The 27,573-nt window shown below is 43.2% G+C and overlaps 1 protein-coding gene across 1 annotated transcript in view; it reads right to left on the reverse strand.

The window, feature by feature from the left end:
- The window catches only part of LOC125437724 (period circadian protein homolog 2-like), a 42,392-nt gene extending 26,192 nt beyond the window's left edge, over positions 1–16,200 (reverse strand). The window contains 5 exon segments of the mRNA XM_048505596.1: positions 1,445–1,646; positions 2,890–3,011; positions 4,929–5,083; positions 6,840–7,504; positions 15,998–16,200. Of these exon segments, the coding sequence (XP_048361553.1) occupies positions 1,445–1,646; positions 2,890–3,011; positions 4,929–5,083; positions 6,840–7,066 (706 nt within the window). The 5' untranslated portion in view covers positions 7,067–7,504; positions 15,998–16,200.
- Positions 16,201–27,573: the final 11,373 nt, after the last annotated feature.

The raw sequence follows: 27,573 nt of genomic DNA on the forward strand, positions 1-27,573 counted from the left end.
GGGAGGAATCCTGGAGGAATCTCTAGTTTAGAAGAAGAAAGAAGAGTTTGGATTTATATCCTCCCTTTCTCTCACCTGTAGGAGACTCAAAGGGAGCTTACACAATCTCCCTTGCCCTTGCTCCCTCACAACTTAAACACCCTGTGAGGTGGGTGGGAGCTGAGAGAGTCTCGACAAAGCTGTGAGCTCAGCCTCCAAGGCTCACCCAGCTGGCATTTGTCGGAGTGCACAGGCTAATCTGAATTCCCCATATAAGTCTTCACAGTTCAAGTGGCAGAGCAGGGAAACCCAGTTCCTCCAGATTAGAATGCACCTGCTCTTAACCACTTCGGGCCATACATTAAGAGAAGTGATGATGCTGTTTTCAGGGTGGGGGGATGAGAAATCCATTCCCAAAAGAAACAGCATCACTTTCAATGTTCTTTAACTAGGGGCCCCAGATTCTACTTTTAAGGTTTTAAAGGATTTAAAAGGAGAATTTGGGCTCTCTAGTTTAAACACCATTGAAAGTGATGCTGTTTGGGGGTAAATTCCAGCATCACAGCAGCTACCCGGGGGGGGGGGGGGCGCAAAACTCAGATTTTGCACCAGGCTCCATTTTCCCTCTATGCCTCTGCCCAGTGGGGAGGGGCAGGGGAGGGCAGGGCAGGAAGTCTGCTATCCCCGACCTCAGAGAGCTGCTTTTATAAGCGCTAGGCCAGGGGCGGGGCTTGGGGAGGCGTGGCCATGCCCTAGGGGCGGGTGGGGGTGTGGCCCCACCCCCGAACCCCCCCCTAAAAAATCTATACCTGCGTCCCTGGCAGCAGTACTTATTTTTAAGTGAACCAACACATGATTGTGTGGAGAAATGTCCTCCATTAACCCCAAAAACTCAACTATGGCACTGCACTTTGTCTGTGAGCTGCGACAGGCTGCAAGCTTGTAGCTGGTAAAGGGAAGAACAAGAAAAGATGAGTCATCTCTCTTCCAAGAACAAAACACTCCAACACTTACATAAATGGCTCTAGGTGGTAGAAGAAAGAGTATATCCCCTTGCTAGAATGTCACAACTAAACACTCAGAGACTGTGAGAGTTGAGAGGCTAGACAGTATTTTCTCCCTCTTGGGTAAGGAAGATGGTGAATGACTCTAGAGGGGAAAGACTCCCCAAGGGGTATTAGATATTCCCAGGACATGAGACAGAAGCTCTCTTCTTCCAGTTCATTTTCCTTCGAAGGGCACAAGCCATAAAGACCTAAGTCTTTAAACCAAGGCTGTGGTTTAAACCAAGTCTCATGGTTTCAACCCATAAATTTTGCAACAGTTAGGCACAGTGTGCAGCAGAAGGACAAAAGATACACAGTACCATACGGATAAATCTGTTTAGCAGGCAATATTCTTTCGCATTTGTTGATGACAGCAGTTACATCCAATTGCAGCAATTGTTTCTTTTGTTCAGACTTACCAACTCCACTGCAAATATTCCAGGATGGCAATCTGTAGGGAGTGGTAGAACTGTAGAAGATGCTGACATCCTGAGGTGCCAGAAATTCCACAAATTTGGCATTTTTAAAGAGGTCTTTCTTACAGCGAAGGATGGAGGCAGCTTGATCTGATATGTATAGAATATTTCCAGTAGCCAAAGAAACAGCAACCGCAAACATATCCTAGCATATACAAACAAGAGCCCAATACATAAGTTAAAAAAAAACAGTAAGGGAAAATCTTACTGGCACATATTTATTCTATGCTACAAACACACAGGAATAAAGAGACAAGGTAAGCATGATTTTTGTATAATAGCCACTGGCAACTGCCAACATATTGTAGCAAGAATAAAGTTTAGGATTGAGGGGCCAGAAGGAAACTACAGCAAATAAGTACATTCTGCTCCATCTTGCAGATCAGCCTTGTACTTCAGCCTGCAAAATTCAGGCTTTCTAGTTACTCAGAGGAAACTTGGAGTCTTATCTTAGGGCTGACAAACTCATGGGGGAAGAGAGGGGGAGACAAAGGTTTAGGCTGCTCAATATAGTAAAACAGAACAAAAATTGTTTAATATTGAACAGTGTTTACTTTAACCAGGATTTGAAGCCAATCACAACTATGGTTCAAGTTGACAGAAAGCACAGGTCAAAAGGAGCTGGATGAATTAGAAACTTGTAAGAGGGCACAGATATTCCCTCCACCTGACCCCTTAACTATAGTTAAGGGATCAGGAGCTCTATTTACATCCTAAGTGGTTTACAGCGCAATTCGGGGGGGGGGGGGGATTACCCTCTGGAGGTGGCATGGACTTAGCCTGGGGCACTTATCCCAGTGGAGGAGTAAATCAGCCAGCCCCCAGCTGCTGAATGACCCTTGTATGCCAGGCTGTGGTGCCCAGCTCTCCATTGGCGCTTCTGTGCCAGTGTGGTGGGGGCATTCCCAGGAGTGGAGCTGACTTTAGTTGGCTTCCACTGCCCATTTAGCCCCCTTACGCTGGCAGGCCTAGGCTCAGAGATGCACATCTTCACTTCCCCTATGGGGGATTTTTAGCTAAGTTGACACCTGGCAACCCCATAGTATTTTCAAGGCAAGAAAAGTTCAAAGATGGTTTGCCAACCCTTGCCTCTGCATAGCAACCCCAGACTTCCTGGGTTGTCTCCCATCCAAATACTAACTAGGGTTGACCCTGCTTCTGAGGTCTGATAAGATTAGCCTAGCCTGGGCTATTCAGGTCCGTCATTAGGCCTACATTTTTTTTAAAAAAATCCTTACTACACTGCCAGGGGTGACCCCTGAATTAGTTCCCTCTGTCCCTTAGCATGGATATTCCCATTAATAGGTTTAGGAAACAAGACTACAAATTATCCCCTCCTAACTGCCCAAACTCTCAATTTAGCCTTAAAAAGATATGAGATTACTCACTGCATTCTTCATGATGTATTCTGTAGTAATATTATCAACCTCTTCCACTGTGTAGGATAATATATCAAGACCACAAGGATGGGCCTCATTAACCATCATCATCTGGTAATATTCTTCATTAGCTGTATAAGGGATGTAAACAATGCACATGTTTAAAATAGTGTTTACACTGATGTCCAGTAAAAAACAGAGTTCTGGTTACAGTAGAAAAAGAACTCAAATTTAATTATACCCTCCAACTAACCAAGACACAAACTGTACAATTGTCTTCTTCAGCTTAACAAGCTGGTTTTATTTTCTCAACTCCAAAAGGTTAGACATTCTTGGCAAGCAGATACAGGGAACTTCAAAGTGATTCTAATGTTTAATGATGATTGGCTAACATCTAACCCTCCTTCATGGGATAGTCATACCCACTTCCCAAAGGAACATAGGAATGCTCATAAAACTCTAACCTATAACCGTAATATGACTTCCTACACTTATGACAAATTGAAATGTTTGAACATTATCCCAATTACCATATATATTCAAGTATAACCCGACCTTTTCAGCACATTTTTTATGCTGAAAAAGCCCCCCTCGGCTTATACTCTAGTATATACGGTAATTCCAAGATGGCGGCCGAAGCTGGAGCTGCTGTGGGGATCCGGTAAGCATGTTGTTGCTTTTTTTCTAACTCACCAGAGAGCCGTAAAAATAAGCTGTAAGGACAGCCTGCATAGCATTACAATTAGGTTGTATGTGTGTGTTAAAAGAAACCGAGGCATTTCTCTCCTAAGGGTTATTGGTGCGTTGCATTCTAGATGAATACAATTCTTCATACAGTAGTTTACTGCCAAATACTGATGTTGCTGAAGACAAAGACTTCATTTGGAGCAAAGTTTAGGCTGGCATGGCTATGAATCCCAGAACTATTCTACATTTTGAGGAAAACAGTGGTTCACTTGTGTTCCTAGAGTGCTGGAAAGCTGCTCATCCCTAATGCAAACTCTGTTAAGCAACTCTATCTCATCTTGCTCCCAAATCTTCTGTTTTTAGCTGTTACTGAGTCAAGTTCAAAGGCTTATTACTGAGTTAAGTTCAAAGGAGTCAAGTTCAAAGGAGCAGCAGTGGTGTAGGAGGTTAAGAGCTTGTGTATCTAATCTGGAGGAACCGGGTTTGATTCCCAGCTCTGCTGCCTGAGCTGTGGAGGCTTATCTGGGGAATTCAGATTAGCCTGTGCACTCTCACACACGCCAGCTGGGTGACCTTGGGCTAGTCACAGCTTCTCGGAGCTCTCTCAGCCCCACCCACCTCACAGGGTGTTTGTTGTGAGGGGGGAAGGGCAAGGAGATTGTCAGCCCCTTTGAGTCTCCTGCAGGAGAGAAAGGGGGGATAGAAATCCAAACTCCTCCTCCTCCTCTTCTTCTTCTTCTTCTTCTTCTTCTTCTTCTTCTTCTTCTTCTTGAGTCAATACGTTTTCCAGTTTTTTGTGGTAAAATTAGGTGCTTCGGCTTATATTTGGGTCGGCTTATACTCGAGTGTATACAGTACTTTAACAAAGCAATAGAGGCTTTGAAATACTGCCCTACTGACATTCGTTTTAAATTTTTAAACAAGGCTTCTTTTGGTGAGTCCGCAACAAGCACATGAATGCTATTAGGATTCCCAGTCTTTTAAAAAGATGCTGAGAAGGGCCAGCTATCCCTCTCCTTTGGTTACCACAGCCTATTAAGCAGATAGGAGAGGTACCTTCAAGATTCTTCATGCTTGCCTTGCTAGCTTACCTAGGTGGGTGGTGACCAGCAGGCACCATTTACACACACACACGGGCCAGTCCATTTTGTGTCGTTCTGCAATGCCTTTTAAACTGTTTAAAATGTATGTTTATACCAAATTATGAAAAAAAAAATTAAGGAACTGCATTTCAGTTCAGTATTTTTCAAAATTGCTAGGAAACACATCAGGACAGTAACAGACACCTGTTATTAATATCTTCTTTTGGTAGTTCAACAATTCAATTTTAGCTGGTACTAATGAAAATCAAGTGTGTTTACCTTTAACTTGTTTAATACTCCTAAGTGCATACTTCAGAGTTGCCAGGATACTAGATTTGTCTTTGATCCTTTTATCTGGAGGAAGATGGCCTTTCAGTTCTTGCAGTGTTTTTATCAGTTCCTTCTGGGTTTTGGTTTTAGAAGATGATTCACTACTAGACAAGACAAATACAAAAACCCCTCTGTTTTAATATTCTGTTTTAATAAAGCAAATAAAAACTAAGTAAAAACTAAGTAAAACTCACATTTTAATTACTTAACTAACAGTATAGAGATAATTTTCAGGATGCTACTTAAGACAGTCAAGATTTGTAAAAAATATTATTATTATTATTATTATTATTATTATTATTATTATTATTATTATTATTATTATTATTATTATTGTATTTATAAACCGCCCTCCCCCGAGGGGCTTATATATTACTAATTATCTGAAAAATATGGTTTGTCAGTTCTTTATTTATTCTGCAACTGTAACAGCATGGAAAATGTGAATGTGCCATCACTAGGCATCCAATGGCACAATCCAATGAAGAATTAATTTAGTCTAATCTTACTGACATTAATATGGAGTAACAGGAAGGTTTCCAGTCAGTTCAGCTCATCATCTGAAACACCACAATTAATACTGTTCGGAAATTCCAGCTAAAGTTAAATTAATCTATGAATTTCACTGGATGGCAGAATCTTAACAAATCAAAGAGAAACAATAACACTGGTAGGACATATTATAAATACAATGAACCATTTGCATTTTTATAATATAGCTGTAGTGAGCTTGTAGTGATAATTTCCGTTCTGACATCCAGTAAAGGTATGACACAAGTGAATGGCAAAATTCAAAGGGCTTGCACTTCTCTTATCTTAACCCACAATTAAGGGATCATAGACTTGTGCACTCCCAGTATTTAGGCCCTGCTCTTTCTGGTGCAAATTCCCTATTACCAGTCTCACACACGGCTGAAGCTTACATTGGTACAAAGCTCAGCTACAGTTATTGCTAAGTAAAGGGGTTCATCATGATCTGAAACCTGGTTAAGACCAGCTCTCAGGAACAAGAGGATCTGGCAGAGTGAAGCATGCAACTTCTCAGGCCAGTCTCTAAGCCAGTTATGATATCCACAGCAATATATGTGCACTAAGCCCAGCACAGAGAAATGCATGATCTGACACTTCATTCTTCAACTCAATGGTCTCAACACAGGTCTTTAAAAGAAAAGCCTCAGTATAGTACAGTTATCTCAATAAGTGTATTTACAAATATGACATTTAAAAAATACTACAGTTTTGATAGACAAAATAAAATCTAATAATCCACTATGTGGACAACCCCAGTCTTCAGTCTGAGAATTTACAGCAAATAAGAACAAAAACACTGATCCCCAGAGAGAAATCAAGCTTTTGGGAGAACATGAAGCAAGTTTATAAAGATTTTGAAACTCGTCTTGCTATGGAATATAATGACTGAGTTTGCTTCTCCACTGCAGCCACATACATTTGTTCTTTGTTTTAATGCTATATTTAAGGGTTTTAACTGTGACAATAATGCCTTCTAGCAATTGACCTAGTTTACTATGGGTTGTCTGGCTAGGGAAATGAAACAAAGTGATGAGGAACTGAGAATGACTAATCTTTATACTACTCTAAAAGATGTTCTGCCACCACAGAACCAACTATACTGGTAACATGATATACACTTAAACATATTTATATACAATATTTATACTCCACCTTATCTTCACAAACTAACAAGCTGTAACCTGGTAATTCAAATGACGAGCAGCAAAGCTGGACAAACATGCCTCATGACAAATGATTCTACAGCTACACTAATCAAAGGCACAAAATGTCCTAATATGTACATTTCAAGGATCAGAGAGACGGTTTAGACTCAGAATTATGTAGTACCTTTTACAACTGTCCAAGGATTCTACAATCATAGCTGTTTCTTTCCCATTTTCATCCATTTCATTAACACGTGACTTGTGCCCACTGGAGCTGTCTTCACTTCCATTTGAGCCACTGCTCATCTCAATATCTTCCTGAATAGCATCCAGATCTTGCTCATTCTTCAGCTGAACATCCATGTTTTCTGAAGGCATTTTACCATTTGCCATTTCCAAATAATTACTCATTTTGGCCAACTGTTTAAAAGCCAAGGACTGCTGAACAATGCTTTGGTTTTCATATATTTCAATCTGGAGCCCACACTTCAGCTTCTCAGTGATACAGAGTTCCTGTATTTAGCATAATTGGGAGTTTAGCTTCAATATTTTCCAAGCCACATGTTTACATTATTTCAGGCTCAACAACTGCAAACGATAATTCAAAAACCTAGAACAAGAGGGTTTTTTTTTAAAGGTAAACTCTTGTCCTTTAAGAAGAGAAGCTTCTTTTAAAAAGCAGTCCAACACTTCGAACTAAACATGATTATAAAGGCAATAATCATGTTGAAACAAAGTACATGAACCAGCTCGATAGCCTTCAGTTGGCTGCAGAAGTAATTCCACTATTTCATTATTTTAATACAGTCTGAAGTCACAAGTGAGAGAGGCTGCTAGAGACATGAACACCTGGAAAAAAACAGAAAAATTAGAAAAACAGTGTTTCTTCCAAGGAACTTTATTTCAATTTTTTACTGGTAAACAGGGGGGAAATTGGAGAATTTTCCCCCACATGTTTCCCCACACACTTCTAAAAATGTCCTGTGAAACATTTTTTTATAACAAGGATAATTCCCACAACCCTCTTTTTTTTATTATTCAGCTCCTCTGACCAAAGATCTTGAGCAAAATAAAAAAATGAATATGAAATACAAAAAGGCAAACATTAAAATACAACATGGCAAGTTAAAACCCATCTTTATAACAATAAATCACAAGTGCTAGAAATCTGACATTATTTCTGAATAGTGTCTCCCAGCAAAAACAAATAAACCATTATGTGCAATCTGACAGGCAGCTGATGCATACTCAGAATAGATGTGATCCAAAGATCTCTGAATGGCATGTACTGATCACATAATAAGATGAGGTCATCTATGGTCTCTATTACTCCAGATGCACAGCAGCAGTAGCAGTCAGAATACAGAATTTTGGTGAAGGACCCCTGAGCTTTGTAGTAGACAGGGCATTCAGTGAGTTTAACATGACAGCACGGCCATGGCCAGGGGTTGTATGAAGACTGAGATGGGGGGCAGGGCGGTCAGCATACACTCCCTACATGGGCCAGTCCGCTGGCACACTCAAGTCCAATAACCCTTTTCCCAAACAATCTTATGACTTAAGAATACCTCATTTCCTTAACCACGAGAGAGAAACCAAGAAACACTAATAGATTATCCACATACTTCCCCACATACCGTATATACCGGCGTATAAGACGACTGGGGGTATAAGACGACCCCCCCACTTTTCCAGTTAAAATATAGAGTACCACCTGCTCAGTACCACCCACTCAGTACCTGGTGTATAAGACGACCCCAGACTTTACAGATGATTTCCCAGGGTTCAAAAGTAGTCTTATACGCCAGTATATACAGTACTTCTAAAGGAATCATCCTTCAGTAAAGAAGAGTAGAAGAGTTTGGATTTATATCCCCCCTTTCTCTCCTATAGGAGACTCAAAGGGGCTTACAATCTCCTTGCCGTTCCCCCTCACAACATATACCCTGTGAGGTAGGTGGGGCCGAGAGAGCTCCGAAAAGCTGTGACTAGCCCAAGGTCACCCAGCTAGTGTGTGTGTGTGTGAGTGCACAGACTAATCTGAATTCCCCAGATAAGCCTCCACAACTTAAGTGGCAGAGCGGGGGATCAAACCCGGTTTCTCCAGATTAGAATGCACTTGCTCTGAACCACTAAAAATAGGCCCTTAAGTCTTAATTTGGAGGCACATGTCCAAGCCCTGGAGCGAGTACTGCATGAACTCCAATCAATGTGCATTTCATGCCATGCAGCTTGGTACTCCTATTAACTGAAGAAGTGGACTCAGGCCGAATCTCCACTGAAAAATGAATATAGATACAACCAGGTTTCAAAAGAAACGGCACCTTTTCATTGAGGTTTCACCCTTCCCACCATGGCGTGTGTGTGATGAGGACCTCCATCTCAATAACACTTTCAAACAGTGCAGCAACCCCTACTACTGCGTGATCCAAAGTGTGATCTGTCCAGTGGCTTTTCCTTCCTCGCCCTGATTTCTGTCATGCCGTGTTGGGGCGGGAACTTTTTTTTGTGCAAAAAAACTGTGCTAACATTGAAGCAAGTACGGTTCTTTCGTGCACACGTTTAAGCAAGTAATGTTCCCTGCGCTCTGATTGGCTGGAAGGCATTTGCTGCGCTCTGATTGGCTGGAAGGCATTTGCGACACTCTCTACAGTGGGAAACTTGAAACCACATTAGACCCCCAAACCTCCCCACTGATCTGGATTGGCGACATGTTTTTCTAAAAGGTTCACATTCAAGCACATTCAGGAAAAACACGGGAGGAGGGGAGGGGGGAAGCGCCTGAACCACAATGAATCTGTGTTCGGCAGTTCGGAGTTCTTCGCGAAACCTGGATATTTCGGGTGAGTATCCCGGGATTAATCAGCAGTGGGGATTTGGCCTCAGAGACCACAAGACTGACAACTCTAGTTTGATTGTGGAATACTGATTAGCTCTTACTTTTTAATCTAACAGTATTTATTTAGATATTTATACTCTACCCTGTTTTTCTAGTCAATGTCGATGTGATAAAAGCATCAGTGCAAACAAGCCCATCATTTTTCCAAACATACATCATAGGAAAAGGACTATTTAAAATTTGTGAAGTTATGAGGCCAAGCCAAAGCCAAGCTGTACACTGCAGAAAATAAGAACAATAATTCATGCGAATAGTACACTATGCTACTTTAACACGTCATGTGAAAAAACCTCCAAACACATGGTCCAGGTGGGCCTCAACTACTGCTTCATTTAGAAACTTGCACTGAGATATTATTACAAGCAAGTTTCCCAGCAGAGCACTATAAATGGTTGAGCTGCATTTGTTTTGTCCATACGTTGAAGGACCATAACTGCTTTAAACCTACCTTTGTATGTTCTCAGTCTATTTTCTTGGTTGAACATTACTCAAACATATCTACTATGACCTCTCAATTTCTTCTTTCTCTTATCCCTCTATTTGCTTTTTTTCTTGACAGGCTCAGAACTAGAGTTTACTCTTTTCCACCTTTAAAGGTCTTCTTAAAATACCTACATAATTTATGATCTGTCAGAGACTCATTTTGGAGGGTTGAATCTTCTTAGTTATCCATTTCAGTCTTCCTATGCAGTTACCAAGGCTTGATCTACTTCTGTCTGATCATTTTGCTTAAACTACAAGTCCTCTGAACAGAAGCCAAGTCGCATCAATATTCTATTCAGTGTTGCCGACAAGCACTGAACTTTCGACTGATGCATTTTAAATAAAATATTTACAGAGCAGCGCGATACAAGCCACAGCCAGCTACTTTAAAAAGACCCTCAAATACAGACACAACCAATTATGCCTGTTTGGAGGTCAAAGTGGTTTACAAAATAATCCTACATTATATAATAACTATGTGGTATACATGTTGCTTAATTTCTTCTTGTACAAAGACCACAAATTCATTTTGTAGAATACATTGCTGTTAGTGTCAAGAGTACAGACATCACATGCTATATTGTTAGAAACAAACAAATTGCTCAAGGGAGTTTGAGAATCGCTTCTTTTGGACTGTTCATGCCAATAAGATCAAATCTGCAATATTTAAGAGGTTATTATCTTGTTTGCTGCTCTGCTGCTGAACATAAAGGTTTTCTTTAACACAAAGGCTGCAGTTTACATCTAACAAATATACACTTGCTATAATTTATAAAGATATTTAGACCAATGATACCCAATCTGTATAATTAATGAAGTTTCGAATAGGTCTGTATAGTTTAAAATTAAACCTAAATCATGAAATGCTGTGCCACAATTTAGTAATTGACCTGTTGCTATGAATCCTAATTCTTCAAGAAACAGACCTTTTTGTCAATGAAAGTGACCATAACTATTTACTATGCATACAATTAACAATTTGGGGAGAAAAAGCTTCTTGTAAATTAGTAATGAGCAAACAGAATATACTAATATACATCAGGTCTGCACACAAAAGATTCATATTATTCACTATAATCCGGGGAATCCGAATAGCCTATGCTTATGGACCTGTTACATTTAGGGGGATTACATTTATTAAATTCCTGAATCCGTACTGGTCATCCTCTGCCGATTCAAGGCTAGCATTTTATGCCAGCCACTAGCCATGGAATGAGCTGAAATGTGGAAGAGCAAAAGCCTTCTGTGTGGTTATTCCTGAATTGGCCAAGGAAGTAGTAGTAAAAGGAGTACCAGAAACAGGGCCCAGAATAGCAGAAAAGAAGGGGAGGAATTTCAACAACAGAGGTGGCAATACCTGGGCTCCTGTAGAAAAATGCATATGGGATGCAAAGTGGAAATGAGTGGGGATGGGGTGGACAAATGATGGGGATATGGAGGCTTATAGATTTAAAAAAAGCCCTCAAGGATTAATAGGGATGAAGTGTGTGCCTTAGGGGTGGAGAAAGAAAATGAGAGTGGATTAGCAAAGAGAGAAATTTGTGATAGAATGTAGTGTGACAGAGAGAGAGGACACTGCAAGGAAGAAAAATGCTGAATGGAGTAGTGTAAATTTATGGTCCCCTTGAGTTAGAAAGAACAAAGAGTATCCATGAAATAAGTAGTTTAGATAAAGACTAACACTCCTCCGAATAATGTAAGAAAGATTAGGCAATTCATACTTTTAGTATTCTCCATCCCTATCATGTTCCCAGTGCTTAACAGGAAGCCCCATCCAAACATCCGGGCCCCTGGATGTGGCACCGTGTTTGCGCTGCCCTGCCGTTCCCAGGAGGGCTTTCTGGCAGTGTGGGGAGCCAAAAAGGCAAAACAACAACCCTGCCAGCCATCGGAAAGCCCTCCACAGGGCTCCCATAAGTTCAGGAGTCAGGTGCTGGTGTTTCCAGCGGCAAAGTGGAGGTAGAAGCCGATTAATGCTGGCTCTACCCCCAGCCAGACTCCCACAATGACAGCATAGACAGCAGGGGTACAGGAGCACTGGTGTGGTGTGTGCTGCCGCATCAAGCCTTTTTGGTGGGTTGAAGATGGCTGCTGGTGGATCCACACCTCTGCATGCCCCAGGGAAGGAAGATCCGCTAGCATAGGCCAAAAATGTTCCTCTCCCCTCCCCGCTACCTTGGAGGAGGTCGTAACATGATAGAACTGTCTTGATATATTGCAATTTTGTGATTAAAAAGGGAAACTATGCCACACACAGAGTTCAGTTGACAAAACTGTAAGAATTGCACAATAGTAAGAGATTATACACGTGTCAATACCTCTCGCTCCGCCTCTGCAAAGCACTCATGAAATTGATTCAAAGAAACACATTAGCAGTGTTCATATGCTTTGGCATCCCATCCAATCTGCAGACATGTGTGCTTCCTTCCCTGCATGCCCCAGTTGTCTCCCGTACCTTCCATTTTGTAGCAACTACCATTTGATGCTTTGTCCAAACAAGGAAACTATGGTTTATTCATAATGGCAAAATTAGAAATGGAAATCAGACTGTGGTTTCCAATTCTGGCTTGGAAGGCAAGAAGACCATAGTTTGTCAATTCAGAGGTTGCTGTGAAACAGAAAGATAAGCTCCAGTACTATGAGAAGGTACCATCACGACTAGGGCCTCCAACCTCCTAGTGCAGCCTGGAACTCTCTTAGTGTAACAAGTGATTTCGAGGCTACAAAGATCAGTTCTATTGGAAAAAGTGGACGCTTTATACTACAGAGAGAATTATACAGGTTAACCTGCCTGCTGAACTCCCCCTCCTTCCTGACTTCTGTAAACTTCACTCCCAAATCTCCAGGAATTTTCCAAGACAGAGTTGGTCTACTCTAAATAACCCATGTTCATCAGTGTCATATTCAACCCCGATGAGATTATCCAGAATGAAAAAGCCACCCCCATGTACGCGGATTCCCTTCATATGCCTTGTAATCTGAGAGTCACTTCAGCTGAATACAATCCGACACCACAAGAGTGATGTCCATGTGTTCTTTGGAAGGAGAATTTACACAAGGCTTTCCCTTCCCTCATTCTATATACATTACTATTCATTGCCAAATGGGAATATGCAACTGACCCTATGTGGGTGGGTGGGAAATTGTGCAATTAAAAAGCAGTTAATAGGGGCAGATGACATGGAAACAACATTGTGCTTTACACACAGGGTAAAACTAACTGCACACAAGCTCCTGCAGCCGGGAATCTGGCAGCACTGCAGATCAAGGTGAGATGTTATTTGTAAAGCAGCATGAAATGTTACACTTGCAATACAAGACAGAGTCATCAGGAATGGTGGGCATAGGAGAGCCAACAAAACATCAGAGAGATATCAAGTTAGCAAAGTTTTGAATCTAGCCTTATATTTGTTACTCGCTACTTTCCTCAATATGTTCAGTACACATTTATACAAGTGTATCATTCCCTCAAAGCTCATCGTTCCTTTTGAAGTGAATAGAGGTTCCTGTTTGCCCCCCCCACCCCCACCCACCCCCAAGGAATTCCAGGCCACAAGTTACATAAATGCTTACGCCACAGGCACATAAGCAATATCACCATGGCAAAGGGTGTGCACACACACACAAACAAACCAGTAAGTAGCTTCTCAAGTATGCCTCAACTTGTTGCACCTACTAATTTCACTTCCACCTATTCAATATCAAGAAGTTTCCTAATCAGGGCTGCAATTCTATTCACCTCCATTCAGGACTAAGTTAATTGAACACAATATTGTTTATTTTAAATTTAGTACTTGTAAAAGACTGCCCTTCCTTCAAGGAGAAGGCACACCAGCCCTTGTTTTATCCTTACAACCAATGAAGGAAGTCAGGCTTTGAACCCAGTCTGACATTTTAACATTAGACTGGACAACATTAGACTGGAAATACCAAGCTACTGAAAAATATTTTCCTATCCAAGGCCTCTGTACCTTATAAATAAGGTTTCTCAAGTGATTTATATAACCCATAAAAATTAGAATTACATGAAATCCTTAATTGAACAATATACCCCTATGTCTATAGCTTCCTGGCATTTTAAACCAGAACAATCTTATACAGATGATCACAGAGTTATAGTCCCATAGGGGAAGGGTTTGGGGGAGTGGGGCAGCCTTGCACCAGTGTATTTACATTCCCCGGGACGCTTATGTCAGCAGAGGAGGCAGACATGTCGGCAGTTGTCTGGAAGTCCAAGCTGCAGTAGGTCTGTTCCAGTATCCCTACTGAACACCAACATGGGGAGGGGGGAGTTGAGGCGTTCTCGAGGCGGAGTCAACGTTTGCTCCCACCTGGGGTTTAGGGCCAAGAGTGTAGCCCCCCCCCCCCCCCCAGACCTCAGACTTATACCATCTTGGGTGGCATAAATCCCGTAAGCCCTACAGAGGGCCTTCCGGAGCGTGTATGGGGGTTCTTTGCTCTCTGTGCCACAGGAAAACCCTCTTGGAGGTGGCAATGTGTACCCCATTCCACAGTCGAGGAATGTTAATATCCTTGTTACATTTGCAATGAAAATTTATACTGAAGTGTTAAATGCAACAAGATGTCTAACTGAGCGTCCTTTTGCGAATTCTAAATATAATCCACATACTATTTCCAAAAGTAACGCCATGCCCTCTAGAGCTCCCTGAAGGAACAGTAAGCGACAACAGTGGGGGTTTCATAACATAATCTTATAAAACATCGAGGCTAACTTAATGTTTCAATTTACAGCTGGGACATGCCATTGTATAACCATCCGCCCATATGCTTGTTATCAAACGCATGGCTAACACTTGATTATATCACCACGCTGTTCCACTTCTAACACCACAGGGGGAGGGTCAAAATGAATAAGATGTACAACTGAAAAGATGGGAAAGTTGGCAGCAGCTACCCACCTCCGATCTCTGAAAATGCAAGTGCAGCACAAAGTGTAAACAAACCATCCTTCTCATTGGTCTCCTAAAGCCGGACTCAAAGGATTAGAGCAAGACGCCTGGCCAGAGAAGCACAGCTTCCTGGAAACTCTTATCTCCCACGGAACAGGTGTCAAACTCGCAGCCCTCCAGATGTTAGGGACTACAGTTCCCATCACCCCCTGCCAGCATCCTGTTGGCAGGGGATGATGGGAACTGTAATCCATAACATCTGGAGGGCCGCGAGTTTGATACCTATGCCCCACGGCCAACCAAGGGGCGCCTCTTTGTTGGGTGAACGGACTCCTCAATTCTGTCACGGCAGCCACTTCAACAGTCATCATGGAAACTTGCTGCTGGGCCACTAGCCTGAGCTAACCCTAACCCTTATCTATTTCTATTTATTTTACGAAGTATTAATCCGTTTTATGGAAAGGCACTCACAATAAATTCAAAATAAAACATTTTGCCGATCATCCTGTCCCCAAAAGTGAAACTGCTCCCTCTGTTCAGTGGTTACAAAACACCACGGGAGACTCGGGGGCCACCTTAAAGACTGATACCCTGTATTCCAGCGTCAGCTTCCGTGAGTCAGAGCTCCCTTCGTTAGACATACGCGCAAGGCTCATGGTTTTATAACCACGACAGAACGGCAAGGGGTGAAAGTCGTGACAAAGAGAGGCTGCTTTAAAAGAAGAGCTAACTGGGCGCGATCGGCTCGCTCGCAGCAGGACCTGGGCACGTAATTCCCCGAAGCCCCCTGAACCCCAAGGCGGCTCCAAAAGAACCAGTACGGCACCCATCGCAGCTAGGGTGATGGTGACTAGTGAACAAATGATTCAACCGCGTTTTAAAACGTGCTTAGGGAGATGATGCGCGCCCTTCCATCCCTACGACCACGCACGCAGGCATGATTACTTCGTCCACCCGCCCACACCAGCCACAAAGCCCCCCCACCCCTCCATTGACCCGTTTGCATCCAGAGGGCGCCTCCCGCAGCCGCCCCCCCCTCCGTCCACTCACCCTGTTGCACCCAATGCCGGTGCTGACGGCGGCAACGGAAAGAGGCCAGTAGGACTGCACGGGTGTTCGGACGCCGGGTGTTATGCAAAGATTCCGCTGCCGCCCGGCAGATGCGGGAAAGAGAAGAGGGGGCGGGGGGAGGAGGGGAGCGGAGGCAACGCGGCACTTCCTCGAGGCGGCAAGCAGCCCGCCCCGCCCACCTCTTCCTCTCACCCCGCCCCCTTCAGAGCGCCCCCTGCCTTTCAAACCCTCTCAGCACAATGAACTCAGGACTTCATACCTTCCGAAACGTGATTCGGTCTCAGGGAAATCCCTTTCTTCTGCGTCGATTGGACAATAGGAAACCTCCTCTGCATATGGAATGGTCAGGGACAACGCTCCGGAGGCCGCCATTGGTCGCTCCGGACGTCGCTCAAGTTGTATAAGCCTCACGTGTAGCTCCATGTTTTTGTGTTTTTTTTTTTCACTACTGAGACTTGTGAAGTTCCGGTGGCTGGAAGTGGTTTGGGTAGGGTTTTTTTTTCTCGGTGTGTGGTCCACGGGACTGACCACCCTTTTGTTTATCCGCTAAAGGAGAAGCTGTGCAAGAGTAAAGGCGGCGAGGTGTTCTCCATTTAACACACCTGCACATGACCCTGTAGGAGGGGGGTGTCCCTATAAGGCGCATTCCTTGTGAGAAGAGGGGCTGACTGGATTTCTTCGACGTCGTGAAAAGGAAAAAGACCAATTAAGGATCTTCTGGCTTTGCATCATTTAGCAGCATCTTAAAGACTCACAAAATGTATTCCCCCCCTAAGCCCTTGCTCTTGCAATTCTTGCAGTTGTTAGAGAAGGTTGAGGTTGCAAGAACTTAATTCTAACTCAAAAAAAGGTGCTGGAATAAACGTTAGTCTTAGAGGTGCCACTGACCTCTGTTTGATTTTGCAGGGAGGAACTAACAGGACAACGGTTCTGGAATGTCTGCAGGTTGAATGATCAATACAGTTCCTTGACTTGCTGGAAAAGTAGTTAGGCTGCACTCCTGTGCATCCATTACTTGGTAAAGAAAACCTTGTTAAACTTGGTGGGGTCTGCTTGCACTGGCTTGGGGTATTCTGGGGGGTCAGCCTTAACACAGTCCTATTGTCAGGGTAGGTGTATTTCAGTCACTCCAGATTAACAGTATTTTAAGACCACAGTAGAATTGTAAGGATTCTTACATATATGGTCATCACAAGTGAAAGTTAAAAATAACTGGATTTGGTTTTGGACTGGGTGAGGAAACAGAAAGAGCAGAGTTCTGTGTTTGCAATAATCAGACACAGGCATCACAGACATATCCCCGTGTTGGAGCTGCTCTGCTGTCAAACATCACTTCAGAAGGAACCCCACAAATAGAGCCCAATCAAAGGCCCAAATAGTGTTGATGCTGGGAAGATGAGGTTGTCTGAATTTGCACTAGATCTTCTGGCTGTTTGCAGTGAAGGTGGTACTACATATAGATGAGAAGAAAGCAATCCTCACTATGCGTTCTGAACAGTAGCACATCAGACTATTTAGCTTGGCACAAAGAACTGGTTCTCCCAAGAAACTGTGGGCACCACAACCCAATTTCTGTTTGCTGTTCATTTTCAGTAATGCTGTTTATTACTGAAGCTATTCAAAAGAGAAAGCGGATTATGTCTTATTGATTAGTGGTTGTGTTTTTACGTACCATTGTACTGTTGGCTAATAACCTACCACAAGGATCTATTTTTTGATGAAAGTTTGTGAAAGGTTCATTTTAAAGAAAATCAGTGATTATTAATAGGATCTGAATATTGTTTCATGTTATGAACTAACACGAAACATTGCTTTTAAATTAAGATTCATTCAGGAACAAGTACATGGAACTTTACAATGAAACATAAAAATGATGAGTCTTTGATTCCAAGAGCAGACAATTTGCATCTTAAAAGTGAGGGAGAGACCATATTCATGAACTGAAGGAAGAGACAAATGGTACAAGTGTAGCAAAATAAAAATATGAGCAAATGCAGTCACACATGTGTAGGCCATGAATGCAGTGGATTTTTCTTAAGCCCCAGCTATCAGAGAGGTACCAGTAAATGAGATCAGCTGAAGCGTTTGAACTGGCTTTATATGTTATGCACAGGAAAAATAATCAAGAGGAACCAGATAGACAGTGCCATGAAAACCATTTCTGAATGACCTTCCGATGGAAAGGTACTCTTAAGATCTCAGCATGTTTCCCTCTTGACCGGAAATTCACAATGATTGCTCTGTGTTCCCAGCTGTGTGCTGTCACAGTGTGTTGTTAGCTACCCTTTGTTGTTTAAATTGCTAACATTTGTTATGGCTTCATTCAAGAAAATTTCAGTGACAGCCTCACTCGAAAAAGCTGATTATTTTGTATAGGTGGTTCCTTCTCTTTGTGAAATAAAGGCTGTGGGCCAAACAAATTCCAATAACTTAAATCTTTGTAACACTGGCCAGAAATCATGTCAGGCTTACCTTTTTCAAGGTATCCCTTTGCTCTTAAAAAATGACTAAGTTCTTTTGAGAAGCCTTAACTATCAAACCTATTTAATGGTTATTCTGATGTATAAAGAACACTGGTCTGAAACGGTGGTGGCGTTTCATCTCAGTTCTTGCGTTGCCATGTGTTTTGGGCTGCAGAGAAGGAAGTGTCAGTCTGGAGTGTGACACATAATAGGCAGAGACAGAAGTACCGGTATGCTTCTTTCAGTGTCCGAAACAGAACAAGGGCAGGCAGGCCAGGCAAGCAGTAGCTCTGTTTAGTGGTTTCTCTCCAGGAGCTATGGGAAGACTGAGGGCAAGAAGCGAGAGGAAACAGGAGCTCAGGAAGAATAGTAGCATAACCCTCTGCTGCAGGTCTTCATGGGTCTTCCGTTAAAATAAAAGCACAGTCCTGCCATGCTACAGTTACCCACTAAACAGAGACACTGCTTACTTATTGACTGGAGTAACAGATCCTTACACAGAGCTCTACTTGCTATTTGTTGGATACAACCCATAGTAAAACATGTCAAACTTGTCATACAGTGTAGTAACAGCTTGTTCATTGCAGCAGAGTATCACTAATTATGGCAGCTGTATCTTTGCAGAAGAGCCAGATTTTGATACACATTCCATTAAAACACACCCTTTCCCTTTGAATGTATGGCCGTTTCCGCACGGGCATAAAATGACGGCCTGGAGATGGTAAAAACGCCGTCTCCAGGCCGCCATTCGCACAGGGGGCGCAAGTGCAGCGCAGCCGTGCCGCCCTCGCGCCGCCCGCCTGGCCTGAAGCCGGCGTATTCCCAGAGCGCTGGGAAGCGCTCTTTTTGGGGATACGCCGCCGTGAAGCCGCTGCCGAGCGAATGGCAGCGGCTTCACGCCGCCTCCCCCACCCGGCACTTACCTTGTCCCTGGGCCTCCGGCGCGTCGCCGAGGCCTGGGGACACGCCCCCCTGCCCTGCGCCGCTGGAGCAGGCGCGCAGGGCCAGGGGGGCGTGTCCCCAGGCCTCGGCGACGTGCCGGAGGCCCAGGGACAAGCCGGGTCGGCCGGGCGCCGGCGCTCCGCGGCGCCGGCTGCCCGGCTGCTTCCAGGACCGTCCATGCGGACGGTCCCAGCGTCTTCGGGTCGGCGCGCAATGCGCCGACCTCGCCGTTTCCGCTGCCGTGCGGAAACGGCCTGTGATGTGGCTTAAATAGAATATACGGATTTGTTCTTCTTTATACAATTTTAGTAGTGAGCTAAGCCCACTGTGGAAGCACATCCATTGTATTTTGGACAGATGGCTCAATCTTTTTTCCCTGACTGAGCCCAAGGAAAACCTGTCCTTTGGGTTTCTAGCTAAAGGAGTGGAGTGCACTGCTGTTGGCCTGATCTTTGTGCTGATCAGGAAGTTACTGCCCCCGATTAGTTTTTCAATATAAAAAAGGATTTCTTCAAAAGTAGTTGAAGTGTGCAACAAATATTTGATCTTATAAATGAGCAAAACATTGAACGAAGTGAACAGCATGCCTGACACATAGAGAGCAGCAAAGATTAGTGATGTTTAATTCAGATGTTGCTGCTGTATTTTTTGAGGAACAGAGGCAGAAGGAAAGCAAAGGTCACCCAACAGTAGAAAAACTAGGGATGCCAGGTTCCAGGTGGGCCCTGGGGATGCCCCAGAATTACAGCTCATCTCCAAACTTCAGAGATCAGTTCCTCTAGAGAAAATTGATGCTTTGGAGTGTGGTTCTATGGCATTTTACCAAACAGAGGCTGCAGGTCCCACCCAGTGACATAGCTATAGATTTTTTATTGGGTGGGTTCAAGGGCGGGGTCACGCCCCACCAGCCCCTGGGGGCGTGGCCACACCTCCCCAAGCCACGCCCCCAGCCTCAGTGCTTATAAAAGCAGCTCTCCGAGGCCGGGGATGGCAGACTCCCCTTCCCCGCCCCCCACCAGCAGGGCTCCCAGCTGGCAGACGGCAGTCCCTTCTGCTCTCCCCTCCGGACAGAGGTGTAGCTCGGGAAAATGGAGCCTGGTGCAAAATCTGAGTTTTGCACACACACACACACCATCACCCCCGGCAGCTGTTGTGATGCTGGACTCCACCCCCAAACCCTAACTGGGCAGCCCAGATTCTCCTTTTAAATCCACCTTGAAGGGAGAATCTGGGGTCCCCAGCTAACATTGTATTATCTCCCACCCTGAAACAGCATCACTTTCAATGTTTAAACTGGGGTCCTCAGATTCTCCCTTTAAAATGAATTTAAAAGGAGAATCCGGGGAAATTTGGGGGGTGCCTACTGGCAGGAGTGCAATTGTTAAGCTAGCAGCACCAAACTTCCAGGGTATCTTTAGAAGACTCTCTTGATGATACCACCCAGATTTGGTGAAGTTTGGTTCAGGGGGTCCAAAGCTATGGACCCTCAAATGTGTAGCCCCCATCTTCTATTAGCTTCAATTGGAAACAATGGGGAATGGGGCACCCCCTTTGGGAGTCCATAACTTTGGACCCCCTGAGCCAAACCTCACCACACCTGGGTGGTATTATCAGAAGAGTCTCCCAAAAAATCCCTGAAATTTTGGTGCCGCTAACCTAAAAGCTGCGCCCTCTGCAGGCCACAAACTGAAAAAACCCACTAAAAATACAAAAACCAAACAAACGGAAGGCAGAGCTTCGGACATGTAATGGGGGGGTTGAACCCGTAACCCCCCCCAATTTACTTCATCCTTGGTTCCACCCCCAAATCCTGAGGATTTTCCCAGTCTGAGCAAGCAACCTAACTCCTATGCTTCATCAGTGGCCAGGGGAGACCTAACACCCCTAAGAAAAACTTTTACCTACTCATATTTGTAGGTGAATTTATATGCAGTCTGTATCTGTTGTATCAACATGAAGTCAAAACTGGACAGAAAAAAAGTCTGAACTTCCACTACTGATTTCTTTCTTATTTTAATGCAGCCTGCATTTGTTTTCCATAGATGTTTTACACCATGCTGTTTTATTGAATTAATAATTAATTTTTGATCATTTTATTGTTCTTGATGTTGTTGGAATCTGCCTTGTGGATTAATTGTCGATTAAGAGTAGGAGATACAAAATTACTTCATAAATTGCTGGCAGTGACACGGCCAATTCTAGTGCCTTTTAAAGAATGTCACCTAATGAAAACATCCTCCTGCACTGTTTCATTATATTGCAGTTCTAAATTATTTTGCAAGAATGCCTTCCTGGACATTTCAGTTTGTACATGCTATGAAATGATAGAATTTTGGGGGCACTCCTTTACTTCTTGGGCAGGCTATTATGTAAGGTGGAAGGCAAAGCAGATAATGCTCATTGTTGATTTTCCCCATTTGCAGAAGACTTTGCTCAGATGAGTGAAGCTAACACAGGGCAAACATTATAGAAAAGGACTTCTTGCAGGCATGTGCATTCAAGGCCATCAACAGCTTTGTAGGTGATGACTAGTACCTTGAACTGAACCTGACAACTGATCAGCAACCAATGGAATGACTGTAGAATGGATGTGAACATGCATACTCCCCCTAACTCCAATAGTAACGGTGCTGTGGCAATCTGCGCCAACTGGAGTTTCCAAGATGACATTAAAGACAGATGCATACAGAGTCTACACTTAAAATTACAGTGTCCAGATGGGCGTAGTGAAGGTAGGGAAACATCATCTGGGCTCCATAAAAGATAGAAAGATAGAAAAAGCTTTTTTTTTGCAGCTGCATAGCTTCTCTAATAATGTGCCTTGTATAACTCCTAGTCTGTTAACTGAGCCCCCAAGTGTCAGCTGGAGCCCACGAAATACAGGAAGCATAACAACTTTTAAGATTTCAGCCTTTTCAATGAGTATCACCTCCTTCCTATCAGGATTCCGTTTTGACTTGTTCACTATTTTGCCATTTAACCACAGAAGTCAGGGTTTCTCTTCATTTCTCTAATTTCTTAGAAGGATTTGCCAAATTCCTAGTCATGACCATTTTTGCAAACCCATTTTGCTTATAAGTGGTGAGTCTTCTCTTCATATATACATACGCACATTGTACAAAGTCATGCAGATACACTAGAAGTAAAAACACCTTGTCTTCATCCTACCGTTTCACTTTCCCTCCCTTCTAGGTTAATACCACAGTTGTAAGCAGAAAAGCCTTCTGAACCGTTAAGAGGATGAAACATGTAAGGCTTCTCTTTCAAATCTCATTACATTTAACTAACATTTCCTCCTTGTTTTAGGTCAGATTGTGGGATGAGCCTGTCACGTGGTAAAATATTTAAACCCCCTCCACCGCCATAAGTAGGCAGAGTGATCCACACCTGTTATAGGGATCTTGTTGCAATGACTAGCAAGAAGAGATGCAGCTGGTCAGTAAAGCTGGTCTTCACACCTGTTGAAAATTTAGTCCATAATGCCTTATATCCTTGGAACACTTCAAAACAAAGCAGAGAGACATTGAGGCATTTTCTCCCAAACATTCCTATGAGTGGCTAGATAATTCTGAATATGCCCTGCAAAGTAAGCGGAATGAACCCCTTGGACTGATGGACTGATGTTAGTCAGCTGTGTCGTCCACTGCATCCTTCCTCTTGAATTCAACAGCAAGCCTTTGATGTTTCCTGCTTTCTCTGCCACTCCCTTGCACATCATGACTTTCCCAATCAGTTTCAGTAATACTATGCTACATATATCCCTTCAGATGGCTATTAGTGAGAGCTGCATTTTCATAAAGTTATGCCTGCCATTTTCTTTCCTGCTGGAAAGAAAATAGTGGGCGCAACTTCATGAAAAGGCGGATCTCAGTAATAGGCATCCAGAGCAATAGAAATGCTATTCTAATAAAGGTCTCTGCTTCCCATTGCAGGTAACAATGGTTTTGACGGAAGCGGCACATGAATAAAGGTTTAAAATGTTTGCAGAGAAACGAAATGGGATGGGGAGGGGAGGGGAGGGGAGGGGAAGGCAGACATTAAGATCAGTTGTGCTCTTGTAAATGTCTATGATTCTAGGACTATACCCTTTTCAACATAAAAAGGATAGGAGATGTGGGAATTGTTAACAGTATTTGGCAATATGTGCTAAATGTTTGTAGGAGCAATGTCAGTTGCACCACTGGGTTTAATTGTAAGTTGATGCCAGGCAGCTGGTTAATGAGGATGACCTTTGCTAGCTGCTTATCAGTGGTGCAGCTTCTATGCTCACTATCTCTCTTTCTCTCTCTCTCACTATCTCTCTCTCCTCTATTCGTACGCAGTATTGCTGTGTTGGTATGCTATCTGCTATGACATGCTTTATACAGACTTACAGCATGTAAGTCTGTTTTACTTGTAAGTGCTTGAGCACTTATGTTTTGACTTCTTTTTGTAAATATGTTTTATGTAGCCTGTGTTATTTTTAAACTGTATAAAGAAGTAACTTTCTTAAGCAACTCTGCTGCGCATATTTTTTGCTCTGTTAGAAGCTGAGTGGCTTCAGCTTTAGTCCTTCTATTAGGAATTAATAGACATTGACAAGAGCACAATTGATCTTAGTCTTTCCATGCACTATCCATGCACTGTCACCAAAGGTCTTGGGCTTGGGCTAGGCCCTAGCACTACACACTGTATACTATGTCCAGGTGGTGGTGGTAGGGTGGCTTTTTAGTCTCTTCCTCACTGGAGAGTCTCCAACAATGTCATATTGGAATATTAGGAGAAAGCTGTCTTCCAGGGGCCCTGCCACCTGTTCTAGGATCCCCCTCAACTCACCATGCGCAGCTCCAGGCAGGCAGGTCAGGTGTTTGGGACGGGGGGGGGGTGCATATGTGAATGAGAAGGGGTTCTGGTGTGCTGAGTAGGAGAGCAGCTCACCTCCTCTGTCCCAGTGGTGTGGCTCAGCTTTTTGGTGGGTGGAGGGTGCTCAGGAGAATGGGGAGGACTTGTGGAGAGGACAGCATGGTTTGGTGGGTGGGAGATGCGGGCGGGGGAATGGTGGGGGCTTCTGCCAGGGCCTGCAAGGGCTTGGGTTTTGGATCAGGGGAGGCTTGATGGGGGAATGGGGATGCTGTTACCTAGTTTGGTCTTGCGGGGGATGAGAGACAGAGAGTAAGGGACTGGGGGGCTTCTGGCAGGCCCTGAAAGGGGTTGGGTTTCGGGGTGGGGGGATGCTGGATGGGTGAAGGGGAATGCTGTTGGCAGGGTTGGCATAGAGAGCAGCTTTCCCACCACTCCCCCCCCCCCCGGGCATTGGGTGGAATGCAAGAGATGCAGTTCATGAGCCCTGCGCACTCATTGGCTGGAGGTTTGTCGTTTCAACATTCCAACCCTTAGCAAATTATGTATAAGGATATAACAGAGCTGGATAGTTTAGTGCAGCTTTTTTATCCCAAAGGGTTTAATTCAGCTCTCAGTGATGGATTTGGAAATTTGTAAGAACAATTTGACAAACACTGTAAATTAAAGTCAAATCAAAATAAATCAAAGGTCTTTATATCATCTTCTTAAAGAAAATTTATTGGCACAAACATCCACATTACAAAGGTATACAATAGCTTTGAAAAAATACCACAAAAGCCATTCTTCACAAAAGTACAATAGTATCAAATTTTGTAAACGTTGCTACTAGTTTTCACATCAAAAATGTCACATGAAATTCTTTGCATGCAGAAATTCACTGTATAGAAATTTAGTTTTTGCTGACCTTCTTGAGTAAAATGATTGGTCTCTGGCAGTTTCTCTAAGTGGCTTTAATAAGACACAATGGCTGGAGTGTTTCATGGAGGCATAATAATTACCATAGTTCCCTCTCCCATAAAACAGTGTACAAAATGAGTACACTGTTTTTTTAGTGCAAAGATGGTTTAGAAACACACAGCACCAACAGGATGACAAATATTGGCCATTAATATAGGACCCAATGCAGCACACTTTCAAGTTCCATTGAGTTCAATAGCAGAGAGAAACAAATGGTTACATTTGTTCTATGGAATGCAATAGGATTTGAAAATGCTCAGCTTGGCTGGAATTGTGACTAACATCGGCCACTGTGCCTGGAGTAGATGTGCCTGGTCAGCGGATGGAGAGGAAATCAATTATGCTTTTAGGAAAGGGTAAGAATTCTTTGACGACGAGTCGAAAACTTTCTGACATTCTGACATTTCAACTGCATTTGACAATAGGGTTTTCTTTATGGGATATTACTAAAGAATTGCTGAGTTACTGAAAGACACTTGGAGAGAAAAAGGAAAAATTACCAACTTGACTTCTATACTACAGGACCAGCTTCCCTCTCCTAAAACTTTTGCAACATTTATAGTCACTCTGTCTGTTCTGGCAATGTCAAGGAGTTCATAAGCACTGATTTCACAACTGGTTTCACAGAGTAGAAAGGTCACACCCTGCCTATATAACCAGAGAGAAAGAGACAGCAGGAAAATTCATCTGCATTTGGAGCTCTAGAAAGAGAGCTTATATGCTGAAATCAATTTTGACATGCTTCTGGGTATATCAATTTCATACTGATTTACTGACTTTTTTTTAAGTCAGTTTCCTGTAGAATACTTTCTTATGTCTGTATTAGCCTAGATCAGGAGCAACTAGACCAGCCAGAGCAGAACAAGGATGACTCGTTCTTCAGCATGCCTGAAGTTCAGTCAACTGACTCATCCATGATGATTAACTTAGCCTCTTTCACTGCACTGATTCCAGGAAGGAGGGATGCGTTGAGTTGATGTGAGAGGTATGCATTTGTTTTGGAAAGAAAACACACACTGACAGAAGTCACCCGGCTTTAGACCCTCCAATGTTCTCCAAAACACCTGAAGCACTTTGAGTTACCCCAGAGGGTTGCTTGTTCATTTGTCCCCTTTGTCTGTCAAACTGTCAGGGACCTTTTCTTTCATATCCAGAAGGTGCATCCAAGAATTTAGGCAGAAGTCAGACTATATGACTGACAGCTCTGAGCTGTCAATTAGGCACATAATGAACAAATGAAGGCTATTAGTTGATACTCCTTTAAATTCTTCTTCCAGTTGCTATGCTTCTTGCTGTAACTGCTCAAAATGCTGCAGTTGTCTTGTTTTAAAAGAACTATCACCACAATAATCACATCCTACATCTGAATTTTCCTATTATGCCAACAAAACAATCAGTAACTACCAAGAGACTGGGTCTCTTAGTGCAGTTTTTTGTTTTCCTAAGCATTGAATAAGGCTTCAGGCCTATAATAGAAACGTTTAGAGTAGAAAATAACCATGCTGTTTGCTTGAGATTCAGAGATTCTCTGTCCTTTTGCAAGGAGTGTCCTTTTGCAAGGAGATCAGAATCAGGTGCTGGACAGAGGCAATAACCACCTAGATTCTTCAAGGTTGAGAACAGAGGCAATAACCACCTAGATTTTTCAAGGTTGAGAACACCAGAGCCACATTCCAAAATTAGTTGTCATCTGTGAGAAATAGGAGGGTTAGCCGGCAGATAAATGTCTCTCTCTGACCCTCTGGGTTATCTGACTAATAACTGGGTTACATGAGTAACTGACATCACCCACCACAGATCATATTGGTCAGAGGGCCCCAGCCAACTCAGACCCCTGGCCATAATGTTTAGGATTCTTGGTACCTTTGCCATGGGTTCTTAATACAACTTTGGACTCTGAGGTCTTGTACTGCTCAGACATGCTGTTTGACATGCTGATGTTCAGAAACAGTGGGCTATGAATACTGGAGGATTTCAGATGGATTGGTAACATCCGTTATTTTAAAACATGCTGCAGGTAGCCTACCTCACAGGGGTGACTTTCTTGACTTTGATCACAGGAAGTTAAAAGCTAGTCTGTTGGCTTCTGACTGTTTGAATAGAAGTTAAAAGGGGCTGATGGCAGCTACCAAGTCTGAGGTGTTAGAATTCATACCCCAGGGTTTTGTAATTTGTGTTTTGCTGACCCATCTCAATTGTCCCCAGGACTAGGAATTTTTGATAGTGGCTAATGGAAAATGAATAGTTTTTCTTATGATCAATATTACCACAACTAATAGTTAAAGAAACCCAGCAGTGACATGTCATGATGCTGTAAATTAATACTTTCAACACCTTTGTTGTCTCAAATAT

This window comes from Sphaerodactylus townsendi, linkage group LG08 (genome assembly GCF_021028975.2).
Source record: "Sphaerodactylus townsendi isolate TG3544 linkage group LG08, MPM_Stown_v2.3, whole genome shotgun sequence".
NCBI lineage: Eukaryota > Metazoa > Chordata > Lepidosauria > Squamata > Sphaerodactylidae > Sphaerodactylus > Sphaerodactylus townsendi.